This window comes from Amphiura filiformis, chromosome 3, assembly GCF_039555335.1.
Source record: "Amphiura filiformis chromosome 3, Afil_fr2py, whole genome shotgun sequence".
Lineage (NCBI taxonomy): Eukaryota > Metazoa > Echinodermata > Ophiuroidea > Amphilepidida > Amphiuridae > Amphiura > Amphiura filiformis.
The window spans coordinates 39,577,097-39,594,662 of NC_092630.1; the positions used below are offsets into that span (position 1 = coordinate 39,577,097).

Here is a 17,566-nt window from a genome sequence, read left to right on the forward strand (position 1 = left end):
TGGGTGAGTCCACCGGGGGATCGGGTTTTTTGTTATTTATTCATTTATGTGGGACAAAATGACTATTGGTTTTTTCCGCATCTCGGGATCGATGCAAGAAGAAGTATCTTAATCAACATCGGAAACGGTAAGATCGACCGGTGTACTGAGTCTGTTTTTTTAATGCATCTCTGAAATCTTGGTTTTCAGTATATCTACAGAAAAAGAAATGTGTGGAACTGAAGAAAACTGTAGAAGATAAAATAACGTTGAGTACTCGTAATGCATGATCCTACCTCGCCCATAAATAATGGAGTCATGCACTGGCTAGGACCAAAATCTTTCACATTTGCACATCCTTGGATTCTAATTTTCTGATATGTGACAGGATAAACAAATAAGTTATTTGTCAAGCAAAATCAAGTTTAAAAAGGCTGAAAATTGTAACAAAATTAGACTGTTTACTCTTTGGAAAACTTGTTCAATTTCTTCCTTTAATTTGATTGCAACAGAGGATTTCAATTTCCAATTCATTTGAGTCTGTAAATTGTTACACTATTGATAAATTGAAATGATCTTCAAGGAAATAGTGGACTTTTCAGTACAGAGGACACACATGAAAAAATTTATATGACCGACTAGCAAAAGATGCGACTGGATAGCGACAAAATCAAATTGAATTTGACTATGTGATGCTCATAAGCAACATTCAGCACCTTTGGAAGTCATAATCAAATAGCCACTGTACCTGTTTACACTACATGTATACTTGGCACTGAATCTGGCTGAATTGCAAGTACATGTAGGTCAAAATTGAATTGTGACTTGTTAATAGTGTAAATAGAAGACTTGCAATAAATTGATAATCATTCTGTATTTCAACATCAAGTTTAGGAACCAACAATTCATTTTGCTTGATCATGGTACATGTGACTCTGTCTGATTCATTGTAAAGTTGCATCCTCACATATACAAAAACACAAATTGGGGGAAATTACACAGCCAAAAATCTCAAAATTGAATTTTCAGTTTGTAGACATTAAGGTCCATATATGCACAAAACAAGTCAGACCAAGTCTAACGTTAGACCTGGTCTAAAAAACCATAGAGGTTAGAATTAGGGAGGGATTGTTTTACTCTTTTCTTTTCCTCCTTAGCAAAGTCCAAAGGTTGAACTGCATCCTTCTGATATTAAGCTACATGTGTTTGCACTTAACAGGATCTACAATAATATAGAATTTATTTGCATTGTGTGAGTAGTAATTGAAATAAAGATAAAGAAAAACAACAAATTTCTCTACAGCCCTGTGCACACCAAAGAGATTAGACCCAAAGAGTACTCAGAATTGCCCCGCATGTAAAACCATGATAAATCTGCCACATAGGTGTGTCACCCATGGAGACAAAATAGCCAAGACATATTAGTCTCAGCAAAATAATGCACCTACACCATTTATTAGCAAAAAGCCCTATACCGATCGATAGTATGTGTATAAAAAGCTTTAGAAATTACTCACACAATGCAAACAAACACGCACTTCATCAGTTGCATGGCGAAATAATCCCGAGGTACACTATAATTTGCCCTCCATATTGAGCAACACATAAACATGGGGGAGTTGGTACTCTTTGGGTCTAGTCTCTTTAGTGCACAACCAATCTAATCCCTCTTATATTGTTAAAGAAAGTACTAGTACATTGTAAACAAACGCCATATCAATAGATGGCCATTTAACAAAAAATCAATGTATTAACACAGAATTTCTGGTTCCAATAGTTATGTTTGAGTAGCAGGGTTGCTTGCTGCTTCACAAGTAGATATGAGTTGATCTACCGTTCCTGTCACATGACTTATCAAGATGTCATCCACCTGTCGACTTCCCAACAAATTGACAAGATGCTGCAGACGTGATTGCAAGGTACCGACCTGATCACTGCCCGACTCGGCTGCATCACTTGTACTAGCTTCTTCTACCACAGAAACCACCTCTGACGTCTGGACATTTTGCGTTGCAACTCCTACTGTCTCATCCTCATCCATGTAGTGGATCTCAACATACGCTCCCAGATCTGCTGCTGGTGTGCATTGCAATGATTGAGGCACCTGCCGTTGAGATACTCGCATGGAGTGAACTCTATGGATGTGCTGACAGATGTCAATCTCATCATAACAGCTGCATTCATACAGATGGTGACACAGACCAAAACAGCTTAGCTCTAGACACTTGAGGTAACAATGGTCATCGAGACAGACGTTGTACAACTTTGTGACTTTGTGCTTGTCATCTTTATCGCTATAAGATGGAACGAGCCAGGCGTTCCTCTCTCCGCTACAATCTTCTATTTGATCTTCTGCAATGATCATTCCTCTGTCATGATGTGATGAAAACTCCTTTGCTGCAGGATCTGAGCAGGCTTCAAAGACTCTCTTCACTCTCTTCCATGAGGCATCTTTGTCAACATCCAGCAGGATATTCACCAGTGAGTCTATACGCTTACTGGCTTTCCTTTTCTGTCCATAGAAGGCCTTCAGATTGGAATGGTAGTTGTTCATGAAGATTACATCTGCATCTCGTTGCTCTCTAAAGCACATAGCCCATAGCTCTGGTCTTGCTCTATACATCTCAACAAAGTACTCTGTAAATGTCTGGCTCTTAGTAGCATAGTGAGATACAAAGTTGGATGCCATCTCATTGAACTTGCTCATGCTCTGTTCCTCCATCATTAACACTAGACCGTGGTACAACTCCTGTCGCAAAGACGTATTCTGTATGTCTCTATTCATTCTCTTCAACCAAGCCCGGTGTATGTGCCATTTGCTGAACAGATGAGTGAAGGTTACTCCAGGGAATACTGCTTGGAAGACTCCATAACCTGTGTTGTCTTCATCTGTCATAATAACAGATGGCTCAAAGCCTTCACCGCATCTTTCCTTGATGGCTTTGATAAAGTAGTACAGCAAATGCTCATCAATTCTGTTTGCTATAAGATGAGCCACGCCGTAGCCTTGTTGATGAGAATCTGGCACGACCAAAGAAATGATCTTCAAATCAGTAGGATTACTAGCGTATGTGGTATCAACATAGAGGACTTTAGCTCCTCCTTCCTTCAGAAATTTCATCTGTTCATCAGTTTGCAAGGCCAGAACAGATAGATCATCTGCAAAGGGTAGATGCATGAGACTTTCATCTCCCACAACTGCTACACTGCCATGTGGCTTATAGAGGAGGATAGGGTTGTACGGCTCTGCTTTCAGTTTCTCCACCAGAAGCAGGATGGATGTCCGCTCTTCGTGATGAGGGCGTCTTGACATGTCAACTCTGTGTTTCAATAGGTCTAAGGATCTAAGCGTTATGAAATGCACAGCATCAACTGCATGGGGGGATGATTTAGGGCCTTGGTCTGCCGAGACTTTCCTAAGATCTTTATACAGTTGTTTAACAGGTGTACCCATGGCAAGCTTTTCCATCAGCTCCTTCTTCAATGCCTCTGGCACGGGTTGATGCTCTGTATCAGTGCATGATATAGGATGTGTATGAGAGTAGATATATGTGAGCTTTACTTTTCCCGTTTTACCATCTACCTTACATATCATTCTTGCAGGACACAGTAAACCAGTTTTGACACTTCCCTTCCTATTACGCCTTTCCGTCTTCCTGTCTGGCTCTCCAAGTTTACGATGAGGCCTGTTAGGTCCATCCTTTTGACACTTGAAGTACAAGTGGCTACCCTTCCCACTCTTGTTGGCCGATGGACCTCTATAGGAACTGAAGAAAACATACTTTTTGGTCTCTTCTACTGTCTTCCACTTCTTGAACTCCTCCAGAGACTTGAACTCCATCTCTTTTTTCTGAACCTCCAGACCATGTTCTTCTTCCATGTGCTTGAGCATTTGAGTTTTGTGATAAAAGCTTTCCTCACATGTAGGGTTAAGACATTTGGTTCTTGATGATGCGGCTGAGTCAGGGAGTTCAGCATTGTGTTTACTCTTGATGTGTACTTTCAAGTTGTCTTTGCGGTTGAAAGATGCTGAGCAGAGTGTGCATAAGAAGTTCTTTGCAGCCTGTTAAAAGAACGTAGAGAATAAAAACGAAGGAAGGTAATTAATTCATAAGGTATTTTCCACATTCTGAATACAATATAGCTTTGACATACATTGGGCTATGTATACAAAAAAAATAAACAAATTAATAATAAATAATGAGGCCTAGGAATAATTTCACAATACTTTAAGGGTCATATTTTTTCAACCAAAAATCCAAGCACCCCTGATTTAAGTGAGTAATGGGAAGCTGAAATGAGGGATTTCATGTACATTTTCAATGGCATGTGCATTTCTATCATGGTATACTGCAAAGCATAATGGGATACTCCTTTCAGCTGCTGTGCCCACAACCTGATATCATGCTTGAAATCTTGAAACAATGTACATAATCATGGCATGGAAGGTAGATGCAGCATAGGAGACATGCATCATAGGGGTTAATGATAATGGAACACCTGTAAACATCAGGCTATTCCAGTTGAAATCCATACACCGCCTATTCATTCATTTATTTTCTTCACACAATTCACATTTAAAATAACAAAATATGCACTACAAATACATCCCAAAACCATTAAACACTTTACAGGCATGAGAATGGCTTTTTAGAAAACTGCCTGGAAAGTGTGAATTTGGCCTTTAAAGGCCCAAAACATACTTTTAAAAAAATGTGTTAATTTGGACAACTGCCTGAATTCAGGCAAAAACCTGAACAAAATTCTCATGTCTGATTAAAAGAATCATGGAGGAGATGGCTGATGTAAAGTCATGTTTTCCATAGGGGGTGTATGGATTTCAAATAGAATAGCCCATTAGCCCTGCTTCCATCTGGGATGAAATTAGGCCTGAAGAAAAAAACCTGAAAATCTGGAAAAAGAATGTGAATTTGGGCTAAAAAACCCAAAAACGGGCTGAGAAGTACAGAAATTTTGACCAAAAAAATCTGGAATTCTAGATTAATCCTGACAACTTAAACCTTGTTCCATATACCACTTGTAAAATGTTACCAGAATTAACAAACTCCTTAATTTATTATTTTTTCCATTTTTTTGATTCATACCATAAGGCAATAATGAAAGATGTAGTTCAGATTGTTTTTATACATCATTTATATACTGACCTTATCTTTGGTTTGAATTTCACTTGAGGTTGAAGCGGTGTCATCACTTTTCTTGTCCGTTTTCTTCTTTTTCTTTGATGGCCTGCAAAAGAATTAAATATGAGAAATCTATTATGACAGAACTGTATGTATAGGCTGTAATTATCACACACAAAAGTAGAACAAACTATTATAATTTTATACTTGTTTTAATATCAATTCTCAATTCATATTTAATGAAAGTGTGGGTATTTTCTTTATTGACAGGTCCATAGCACAAATTGTATATTACTTACTTCTAATTTTGGATACACAAAGAAAGAAAACAAAGGGCAACTAACTAATCCCTAATAGTTGGGGGAGGGGGCAAATGTTACGGCAAATGGACACTGATTTAAAGCCATAACACTTGAAAACCATCTATACAAAATTAGAGCTGTAACTGAGCATAAACAATCCTTAACAATAATTGTCTTCTAATTTATATTGATTACTATGAAAGAAGAGGAAATGCTTTACTCGCAGCTAGAGACGAGGTTACCCAAAGTTCCCCTATTATTTCTATGAAGTATTAAAAAACTAGGTTAGCGGGAAGGGCCCTTTGAGAAGTACCTAGGCATGTGACCATCACAATTGGACATATGACTAATGCTAAAGTAATATTGACTGTCTTTCTTGTAGAATATTTTATTAACATTTATAATAAAAGGACACAAGAAAATGATAGTTTTGCTGCTTCCCAAAACTGCATTTCATACTCAGAAATTATTCAAATGGGAAGCAAACTGGTAAATACAGACGTATCCTTGGATCAAATATCAAAAGAGTTGAAATAACTCAGACTACTTTCGCACAAACTTATGGAAGGTTTCAGAATTTCTGATGGATAAATATGTCCACTTATCATGTGCTGAAATGTCTGTGTGATATGGGCTAGGAATTACATGTTAAATCATAACAACACTTACTGGTCTTGGGTTTGTTCATCAGATGTTTTCTTCTTTCCTCCTTTACTTTTGCCATGTTTCCTCTTGCCACTTCCCTTGTTCTTCTCATCATCAGCATCTCTCTGTTCTCCATCCATTGCTTCTGTCTCTCCTACCTCATCTACAGCTGCTGTTGCTACAGCAACTCCTGTTATTTGACCTTCACCAGTTTGATGTAGTGTGACTGGGTATGACTGTGGTGGGCTCACATGATCAGCCTGTTCACTTGAAAAATCTGGTTGGGTTGTGTCTGCACAAGAAATATATACATAATACAAATTACCAGTCTACCAGAGCTGTGGCATTATACATTAATGTCACCAACAAAATAATATTGTATTTGACCACAATGAACAACCTGGCCTTCTATGTCACTTTTAGGAGCGCCTAACATGACTGTGTACTCTAGACCTTGTTTCTTTCGAGAAATTGAGCACAAAAAATGCTTTTATGGATTTTATTTGACCATTTCACTTGTGTTCGCAAAATGTTGAATCAGCAGGGCATACATAAGCAACAACACATTGCATTGCGTAGTTGTGCAGTTTGTTTTAAGGAACAGATCTATACACTACGCCTACACAATGCTTATCTGCATGTACGGTGCAGTGCAACCTATCAAAGCACTGATCTCACAAGAATCTCATGGTTGAATGGCTCGATTTAAATATCAAGTTATGAATAGATTGCGCCAAACCTCGCGAGGGGCTGTGGACTTGGTGGGAGTTTTAAAAGAACTGGCTCTGAACAAAATATGATGTGCACGCATACTGCCATTCAAAAACAATGGAAATTGTGATGATGCATACGGCCGTACATACTGCCAGACAATGATGTCACAAGTCAACTCATCTATTTCATCTATAGAAATCTCACTAGAAAAATTCTATATAGTATAGGGGTACTTATTAGCCTCCCTCCCCCCCAAAAAAAAAAAAAATCCCTCCACAAAGAGAATTCCACACCATTGAAAACATGTTTTCCTATGAAGATCATTTAAGCTCGATAACAGAAAGATCTGTATAAATGTAAGAGAGTTACAGGAGGTTGGACCAGAATACAAGCTTTGTTTCCAAACTTGAGAACGCACACACTCACCTCTCACTCTCACAGCTATATCCACAAATTCTTGGTTGACACCCTCTTGTGGGTTGCTGCCTGTTGGTGGATTTACTTCAATATGCGGTCGGCTTCCAATGAGCTCCAGTATAGCTACAGCTAATCCCATTTCTTGATCATTAGCCGTTTGTGTCAGATCACTTGCTTCTCCCATCTCTGTAGGTTGCTCAACAACTTGAGCAGCACAACTTTCTGTTGAAAACATTAAGTGAGTTCTTTGTTTTTAAAACATAAATTTAGTGTCTTGTCTTACAATCTGCAAATGAGATCAATTTTGACAAGTTAGGTCTATGCCAAGCAGTAGCATAGGTTTTTCAGGGGGGGGGGGGGATTCTTGTACCCTACCACCTTAGGTTTTCCATGGGGACGTTTAAAGAACAGTGAATACAGCCATACATGTACACATGTGAAAACATACAGTATTCTAGTGAACATTAAACTGATACTAAAACTAAACGTTCATGAAAGTTCATCTGTGTTATTATATTCAATGATTCAAGTTTAAACTTGACTTGATTTAGACTTGGGTTAAAAAGGTCACAACCTGATGATCATCAGCACAGTCTCAGTCTCGCTGATGAAAGATGGAGTAATCATCTGAAAATTCAGAGAGGCAGAAATACCTTTCTTGTGTTTTGACCAAAAATTTAAACCAGGCCTTCTCAACTGGCGGCGCGCGCACCACTTGTGGCGCTTGGAGTCAGACAAGTGGGCGCACGGTAATTTTAATAATTTTTTCACCTAAATCTTGAACAAAAAAGGGGTGAAAATACCAAACCCAATCTAGGTTTTTAAAAAACCTTAAAATCCAGCCGCTTCCGGGGGCGCTGGACCCCCGATGAAGTACCACTGCACCTTACCCGCTATGCTAATTTTCCAGTTGGCACTTCAAATAAACTAGTTGAGAAGGCCTGGTTTAAACTTTAATCATATAGCCAAACATACTAGAAAAGTAAAACCAACTGATACTCATGCTGTACCAACTGATACACATGTTATTGTTGTATTTATCGCGCATGAGGGTAATTGGCATTCTGTGCCGTAAAAGGAATGATGATATAGCAAAGGTCACGTTATGTTTGGTGATCACTGATTTTTAGTGCACAGGAATTGTAGTATTGGGGAAAAGGAACCTAATTAAATTGGCCACCATTTTACGTTCATGTTTTCATTGTTTTGTGGGAAGGAAACTTCCGAATTTTGAACTTTTACGGAAGATTTGACCATTTGTGAATATACTTATAACCCGGAAGAAACCATGCAAAATGGAGTGAATAGGGATGCTGATAACAAACTTCTTTTAGAAGGAGACTATGGTACTTCATGTAACTTATTCTAACTCCATATATTAATTATTATATAACAAAAAATATTTGGCGATCAAAGTGACAAAAATCCTGAAAAAAAGTTGCACACATGAAAACCCCTTTGCTTCATCAAAGGCAAATTTCATACATGAAATTTCACGAAATCGCACAAAACACAAGTTAATGCGAACCCTGTCTCAATGTATGAGTATTAAGCAGTGTATGTGAGTAAAAAGAAATTCTACAATTATATTCTCACAAGTAACTGAGCACAATTCTCATCTAAGGCTGACCCAAGGCTCGAAACCTTGTAGATCATATTCTCCCAGCTGATAGCACAACACTTTAGACTATTCAGCCATCTCACTCTAAACGTTGATACATTTGTAATTTCTCTAAACCATCAGATTGTAAGCCTCACCTTCATAATTTGCTTGAGACCCATTGGCTTGGTCATGTTGTATGATTTGACTAGCAGTTACTTCAACTGGAACAACAGCATCTGCTGTGACAAAAGTTACAGTTTCTTCAACGACTTCCTCTTGACTGGATTGCTGTGTACTTGGCTCAGCAGCTTCACCTTGTTTATCATTAGATGCAATATCTGGAGGGGGGTTATTGCTATCCATCTATAAATGAAAAGTACAAGCATGAAGTGATGGATTCAATTTATTTCTTCATGTAGGTATTTGCCTCAGGTGATGATATACACACATTATCTCCTGGCAGTGTTCGATTTAACTTGTGTCGTGGAGCAAAATGCTCATACTTGGCAAAATCTCAATTGATGACAGAATCTTGTTTTAGATCTTTTTTATTTTGGAATTTATATTGGGGATATCAATCGAATGAACACAGCTTAGGCCGTGTAAAATTAATATTTTGGTTCTCGTCCCTCCCTCCTCAATTTCTGGGATTTGTCAGATTTTTTTTGATTTTTTAGATTTTTCAATTTTTTAGACTTTGGAATGATTTATGAAATCTTCATACATATAAATAAGTTTATTAGAGAACAAGCATCACTTCCAAGTCTTTTTGTGGTACTCTAGGGGTTTATCCTCAGAATCTCACATTTGAAAAAAAAAAAGGGCCTCATCGTTTCCTCGAGCACTGTTGGAGAAGACCGAAAACTACTGACAATGCTAATTTTACATTGGGAAAAAAAAAAAAAAAAAAAAAAACACCTCCTCCCTCATCAATTCATGAAAATCCTCTGGACGAGAACCAAAACATTAATTTTATACGGCCTTAAGTTACCACTGCTGTATTCACCCCAACCATGCTCATATTGCATTATGTCAAATTGCAACGCGAACGCACGACCTTTGGATACAATAATTAAAATACTAATGCACGGCTTTAATACATGTAGGTATGCTAGGTGAATTCAAATTTGCCATCAAACTGCATCATTTTATATCAAATTAAAGCCCTTGAGTAAACAAAGCCAAAACTGAAAACCTTTTTTTTCATAGCACTTTCCGTAAGCAAAGTTACATCTTGTCAAAGACTGACTTTCATCAAAAAGATTCAGCTAGCAAAATTCCCCAAAACGGCATTTCGGGGGTGTTTCTAGATCTTAGTCTCATGGCGATAGCAGCTTTTTTTAATGGAACTGCTATCAAAATCCCATGTGCGACTTGATTATCACCATAAAAAATCATATATTTGGGTCAAGTGAAGTATAGAAAACATATTTATGTAGGTTTCCTTCACCGACCTATTCTCTAAAAAAATTCAAATTTCTATGTAAATATGCATTGTGTTTGGGCCCCGGTCTCGGCGAATTTCGCTGACTAGCAAATGTGTTAACTAAGGTTTGCCTGGGATACCTAATACATGCGAGCATTCATCACACAGTGTACGCGGAAGATTGTCATGCTGCAAGTGCAGCTGTGTTCATTCAATTGAAATTCCCAGTATTACAGGTTTAATAATTTGGCATGTGGGCTTGTGAAAACACGGCTGAAAAATCCCCGGGAAAAATCCAAACGGCAAACGCGGGCAGGTTACGAGGAATATAAAATTGACATTCTTAGCCAATATGTTTTAAATTTAAATATAGAGAAGATTTACTGTCACTTCAATGACTAAAATTGTCCTGGACCTTCAGAAACTAAAATCAAAGATAAGACAATCATGAAGAATGTCACTGAAAAAGTGTAAATGTCAGCCCCAAAGTCAGCTACCATGGAATTCAGAGGGTTGACATGATGGTCAGCTGCCTGAAACTAAAACACCGAATTTCTTTGTATAAACAGGTACAAAATTAGGATCTTCATAAAATATGGTGCAATACTTTACATTTGAACCTGAAATCTAAATCAATATTGATATTATTACGTCTACTAACAACATTTGAATGAACGATCGATCGCTGATCGCGCTAGCTACACTGCCGAATTCAACAGACATGTCGAAATATTTTAATCAAACAAAGCAGCATATATTAAAGTAATATTTCTTCACCTGATCATTCTTAACATGAAATAAACTTACCATTGAAAGGACGGACCTTATTTTAATCTCATATGTGAAATTACTGTGAGTAACGTATGGAATTTAACGCGTTTTTAGACCATTCTTTGGTTCGTATAATTGTTCGCATTTGTTCGCATAAATGTCCGCCTCATGTAAAATGAACGAATGCAAAATGACGTCACATACCTTCCAGACGGTGACAGACAAATCAAGAGCTATGGAATTTGTTTTGCGGTTGGTTGTTTGTTTCTTTGTTTGTTTGTTGTTTCGTTTCGTTTCGTTTCGTTTCGTTTCGTTTCGTTTCGTTTCGTTTCATTTCATTTCATTTCATTTCATTTCATTTCATTTCATTTCATTTCATTTCATTTCATTTCATTTCATTTCATTTCATTTTTTTATTGATTTTATTTTATTTTATTTTATTTTATTTTATTTTATTTTATTTTATTTTATTTTATTTTATTTTATTTTATTTTATTTTATTTTATTTTATTTTATTTTATTTTATTTTATTTTATTTTATTTTATTTTTGTTTTGTTTTGTTTTGTTTTGTTTTGTTTTGTTTTTATTATACTTTGGTGATGGGTTTGTATGTATTAATTTATTTTTCTTTGTTTGTTTGTTATTGCCTATTTTCCCTTACCAGTCACATTCGTCTCAGGAAATGAGATTTATAGGATAAATGTAGGTTTTCTTTTTTACACTGATGATTGGGCTATTCCAGAAATTTAAGTTACTCCGCTAAAGAAGACATGTTCCTAAAATGTTCACCAATTTTTGCAACAAGTCATTATTCTCGAAACCTTAAATCATTATCATTTATCATTTATCATTATCATTATCATTATCATTATCATTATCATTATCATTATCATTATCATTATCATCAATAGTCAGCCTGGTCAAAAATACATAGGCTATAAAATTGACCTGTTGACTAATCCAATTTGTTTTTGTTGTTGTTGTTGTTGTTGTTGTTGATGTTATTGTTGTTATTCATCTTTATCTTCATTGTCATATCATCGTCTTCATCTTTACTATCATCAATATCATCATCATCATCATCATCATCATATCATCATCATCATCATCATAATCATCATAATCATCATCATCATCATCATCATCATCAATCATCACCATTCATCATCATCATCAGTCACATCATCATGGTGAGTATTGAAGATGTTATTGTTATTGTTTTTAACTTACATGCTGTGGAAATATTAGTGTCTTTCTCTTCTTTCCTGGAATCCATGGGCGCTACACTCATAGAAATTGTTCGTTGGCATTACTCAGTAAGTTGATGTAAGCCGTTGCGTCAACTTTCCGAGTAATGCCAACGCGTACAATTTTGAGTAACGCTGACTCGATATCATTATGTTGGTCGCACTCATTTGCACTTACTTTATTGAGTTGTTACAACTCAGAAAATGAAACTAGGTTTATTAGCATAATTTTCTAGAGGTGTGCTATAGTATACAAATTTTTGCACTGATTACAAAAATAAATATTTGAATACTGCTAATTGTGCAGAAAATGATCCAATTACGTGAATTAAGTTGTTTTAACAAGGTACCAAATTGGAATAACTCAAAACAATAAGTACCAGTAACTTAATATGAACGAGTTACATCAACTTACATGTTGAGTTACAATAACTCAACTAATTGGTTCTTTGAACCTTGTTTATTTTTCTAAGTTCCCTGAACTTGAATTCAGAAGTTGGCATTACTTAAAAGTTGACGCAACGACTTACATCAACTTTTTAAGTAATGCCAACAAAGTTGATTAGTTGACGGAACTTTTTGAGCTTTTTCAGCATTTTTAAGTTCGGATAACTAAAATGAATTTTGTTTTGGCAACTTTTACACTATTTTTGAGTTGTCCAAACTTACTCCTTTTGAATTGCGCCAACAAGGCGAACAAGTCATTTCTATGAGTGTAGCACGTCTACCTTGGCCTCTTTATCTTTTCCATTTAGTCTGTTTGTTGCTGTACCGGTTGTTGTCTCCCCTTCTTTTCATCGTATGCTTTCCATCTCTTCACAGCGCCTTTTCCCCAATTTATCTTAATCGTGTGTGCACTTTCAAATACCGTTCTGCCATAGTCTCTCTTTAAATCTTTCTCACAACCTTTTTTCCCAACTTTCTTTACACAGAACAAAGTTTGGTATTTTTAAGATCTAATAACCCTCGCATAGCACTCTAGAAAGTTCTTTCAATTTGTTTTATCCAAGATTGCTCTTATAAAATCCAATGCCAATGAATAAGACCCAGTAGAATTTAAGCAACCCCAACTTGTGTGTTTTGGACAATTAGGGTCAGCATCAGGGGGCGAACTTCTACCAAAATAAACAGAGGTATTATAGATGATCGGTGCGTTCAAATCCCTCATATTTATTCAGTTGCACGTGAACCTTGCTAAACTATGCACAACATAATTGCGCCTCATTGGTTCACATGCGCAGAGTTGAGACAAAATTACTTTACCTTCTGAGAAGCATATCTACAGGGTCTTTTTAACATCGGAGGTAAGTGAATTTATCTTTCTACTTCGATTTTATTTTATCATAATCGAAATTACCAGAAGAAATACATTTCAATTGAATAAACAAGAATATTATGATGACATAAATTATTTAATTGTTTCGATCTGAACTCATATTATAAACCGGTTAAACCCACACCTCAAGTTCTTGCTTCATTATGAAATCTATGTAGTGGATGATACCACGTTGACTTTTTCTTACATCCATGCGCTTTTCAGTAACATAATAGTTCTACTACTAAACGCATGTTTTCTTGGGTTTCTGCTCTTAGGCCTATCTAACCATCAAGAGAAAGAAGCAAGAAAGTGTCTCATAATATGACCAAAAAAGGTTCTTTCTAGTTTTGTAGAACCTTTCACCTTCGTTCTTCATTCAAAATATTTACCCACATCAGAGCGATCAAAACCCTCTCAGTCGCGAACATTTTGGGGTTTTGTTTTTGTTTTGTTTTGTTTTGTTTTGTTTTGTTTTATTTTTGGTTTCTGAGAAGTGCACGTAAGGGGTGCCGTTTTATCATTTTGGATTTACGCCTATAGCTTGTTGGAAATGTCGAAACACGCAGCTCAAGACTTCATATTTCAGAATCTCGTTAATGGCACACCACTTTTAATAATTAAAAATGCATTGACTGCTTCTTGCATATATATAATCGCAGAGTGCCTCTGATAATTGAACTGTAGGTTTAGAGAATTATTCTTTTTAACTGTAACTGCTTATTTTATGTGAACTTTTGAGTTGTATTTGTTGTTGTTGTATTTTGAATGAAATAAAGATTCGATTTGATTGGGTAATTTAGGCCTACTGTAAGCAATTTAGACCAAGTTATGCATCGTATAATGGTATATCTTCAAATGTTTCTAGGGTTGATTCGATACATGTATAGTCCAATATAAATTTGCTTTATATCAAGACAGAAGTTTGTATTTCTTTCTTTTATTTTCTTCTCAGCTAAGTTCTACAATTAACGTGTAAACACAAGTAACGGCGCGCTGGTATAAATGGTATAAATTTAATACAAATATTACTGATGCGTCATAAAATGTACACGCAGACCTATTATACCAATGAAATAAGCGTATACGTGAATGACGTCGAATATTCAATGCAACAAGTTTTCATTAGTAAATCGGTTTCTATTCAATTTTAGCTTCTAATGAAATTTTTGTTGACAAAAAAATCAATTTGGTTGAAATGAGATAACAAACATTGGTCATCTTCTCTGGTCAAACAAGGCTTGAAATAATAGAATGACGAATATTTGTTGCATGGAATATTTGACGTTTAATAAAAAAAACTTGCCTAAGCTAAGATTGATTGATTGATTGATTGATTGATTGATTGATTGATCTATCGATCGATCGATCGATTGATTGATTGATTGATTGATTGATTGATTGATTGATTGATTGATTGATCGATCGATCGTAAAGTAAAGTAAAGTAAAGTAAAGTGAAGTGAAGTGAAGTGAAGTGAAGTGAAGTGAAGTGAAGTGAAGTGAAGTGAAGTGAAGTGAAGTGAAGTGAAGTGAAGTGAAATGAAATGAAACCTGTAAGTGGTGAGGGGTGAGTGAGCGAGGGAAGCGGGACTAGGACGGGGACGGACACGTCTCCCCTAAAATTTTGCAAGCGGAGCGCCCCTCCCCTAAAATCATGACAGAAAAATATTCAACAATCGCCATTTGCGCACACTGGCCCACATAGCAAAACACACCTCATTTGGAGCTGAATGACAGTGAGTGAGTATTGATTCAATGAGTGGGCATAAATGCACGTAAATTCAGTGATTTGCTCATCCGGCGAATTGTAAAAACTAGGCGGTTACCCGTATTGGGCTATTCCAGAAAATAGGTGCACACCCCCTATAGAGGAGTAAATTTCCAATCAAAGAAATGTCCGGATTTCCAAGTCTTCTTTCTGAAAACGACTGGAATTCCAGTTGCCAATGTTACTGGAAAAAGCTTGGAAATCCTATCAAATGCAGGAAAAATCTCGGAAATGTTGAAAATGAGCTCTCAAAATGAGGATTTCTGATTTTGAACTATTTTTCTGCCAGATTTTTTTACCTTTGAGCACTTTAAAAGTCTGGATTTCCAACAGTCACAACTGGACAAAAAGTCCGGATATCCGAACTCCTCTATAGGGGGGTGTGCATCTATTTTCTGGAATAGCCCATTTCGCGGTTTTCGGCTATCATGGTTATTGGCTTTTGCAGATCTCAAAATCAGGGTGTGTCCTTTGGCTGGGATCACTTTCCTCACAGCTGAGCTCAATTGCAGCTTTTTGCAATTTGACCGGACTTTCGCCCTCAATTTGAAATTTCACCTGACCTTTGACCACGGATGACCTAACAAACGCAAACCTGAGCTTCCTTGGCCAAAGGTACAACCACCCACAAAGTTTGAGCTCCATTTATTCCTAATATATGAGCAATTTGAAATGTTTACGTTTTTTGACCTATGACCTCTTAACCGTAGGTCTGACAAAAAGGTCACCAAGTTTGAGCTCCATAGGAGCAATTTGAAATTAGACTTCAATTGGACTTGACCCGGTCGTTGACCTTTGACCTTAAAAAATATAAACTGGTTCTTTCTCATATCAAGCTGCACCCACCCACCAAGTTTGAGGAACGTGCGATCCCTAGTCTCCGAGAAAAGATGCGGAAGCCGCGTATTAAAGACAAAATGGAATATTTTACATGAATCTGTAATTAACTGAAGCATATAAATGATTAAGTAGAGAAGTTAACTGCAGGTATTTGAATGGTATTCAACTTGTCAATATACTGCATGTTATTTTCCTCGTTTTTGTCAAATTTTTCACAGCAAAAATACCTAATGACAATTGTAATGACTTATTCTTCACTCTTGGGCAATTCATAACCATTTTAATTTTTACACCAATTCGCTGGGATCACTGAATGGGCCTTTTACATGTTTTAGCAAGCAGTTTGTCGTGCATTGCTGTCGTTTGAAAAATTAATACATTCGATTATAATCGATAGCCTATATATTTTCATCTTTTCTTAACAACCTACAACATTAAATTTCAGCTTTCTCTCTCACGATTCCATTTCCTGCCCCTGATCCGAGGTTATTAACGAATTTACAAAGATTTGCTTTACAAACATGTCTAATGTGATAATAGATGGCAAGTTGCTGAAAGATCTGAGGGTCAACGTTTTGTTTTGAGGACAAACATACGCGCTTGGACTTTCTGTCTCAAATCTTTCTCCGATTTAGTAGCATGTTTTATAATGGAATACAAAGGATAAGGCTTGTCATAATAGGTGATGTTTACAGTTACTTTTCCCTCGTGTCTTGCCTTTGGTGCAGTTGGGCATTTGCATTACCCGCAGGCGGTTTTCTTTCTAAATTGGTTTTGAATTACTTATTATTTATTTTGTTTTAACACTTTACACAATCTTTTCACAAGCTTGGTCATTTCCCTATAAAGTACGTTGATTTTATCAATATGAATGGCAACTTAACTTTTAATGGATTGTAAAAATATTAATCTTATTGAAAAACGCGTGATGACGCAGACGCTGGCACGCGAAGACAACCGGACGACATTCACCGTCATATCAATCATAGTCGAGCTCGCCATCATTTCCACCGTGACGGCGCCCGGTGCCAAAAATTGCTTCTCCCCTTCACGGCCCGACCGTCGGCAAAAAAAGCTTCCATAATTTGCCGAAAAATGGCTTTTCTGTCTGTGCCCAAATAAATTTAAGCCTGTCTGTGCCCAAATAAATTTAAGCCAAAATCGCCCCCCCCCCCCCTCCCCTTTAGATCTGCTAGATCTGCCAAAATGCTCCCCTCTTTTTCCTGCCAGCCAAGAAATTCATGATCTTTTTCTGGTCTTAAAGACCTGGGAAAAGAAGAAAAAGAAAGAAATATATAATTATATAAGAAAAATATTATGTTGCAGGTCTCTATAACCGTGGCAACTTCATAGAGTAGGCCTAAACGGTATGCGCCTGTCAACTTAGGCCCCCTT

At 36.7% G+C, this 17,566-nt stretch overlaps 1 protein-coding gene across 1 annotated transcript; it reads right to left on the reverse strand.

Annotated features, from left to right (window-relative positions):
- Positions 1–488: 488 nt before the first annotated feature.
- On the reverse strand, positions 489–11,155 carry LOC140148492 (uncharacterized). The gene is made up of 6 exons (XM_072170475.1): positions 11,035–11,155; positions 8,957–9,164; positions 7,208–7,420; positions 6,092–6,359; positions 5,145–5,226; positions 489–4,042 (listed from the first exon to the last, which is right to left on the reverse strand). The coding sequence occupies exons 1-6, from the start codon at positions 11,035–11,037 to the stop codon at positions 1,757–1,759; spliced, it is 3,060 nt and encodes a 1,019-aa protein (XP_072026576.1). The 5' UTR covers positions 11,038–11,155; the 3' UTR covers positions 489–1,756.
- Between the last annotated feature and the right edge of the window lie 6,411 nt (positions 11,156–17,566).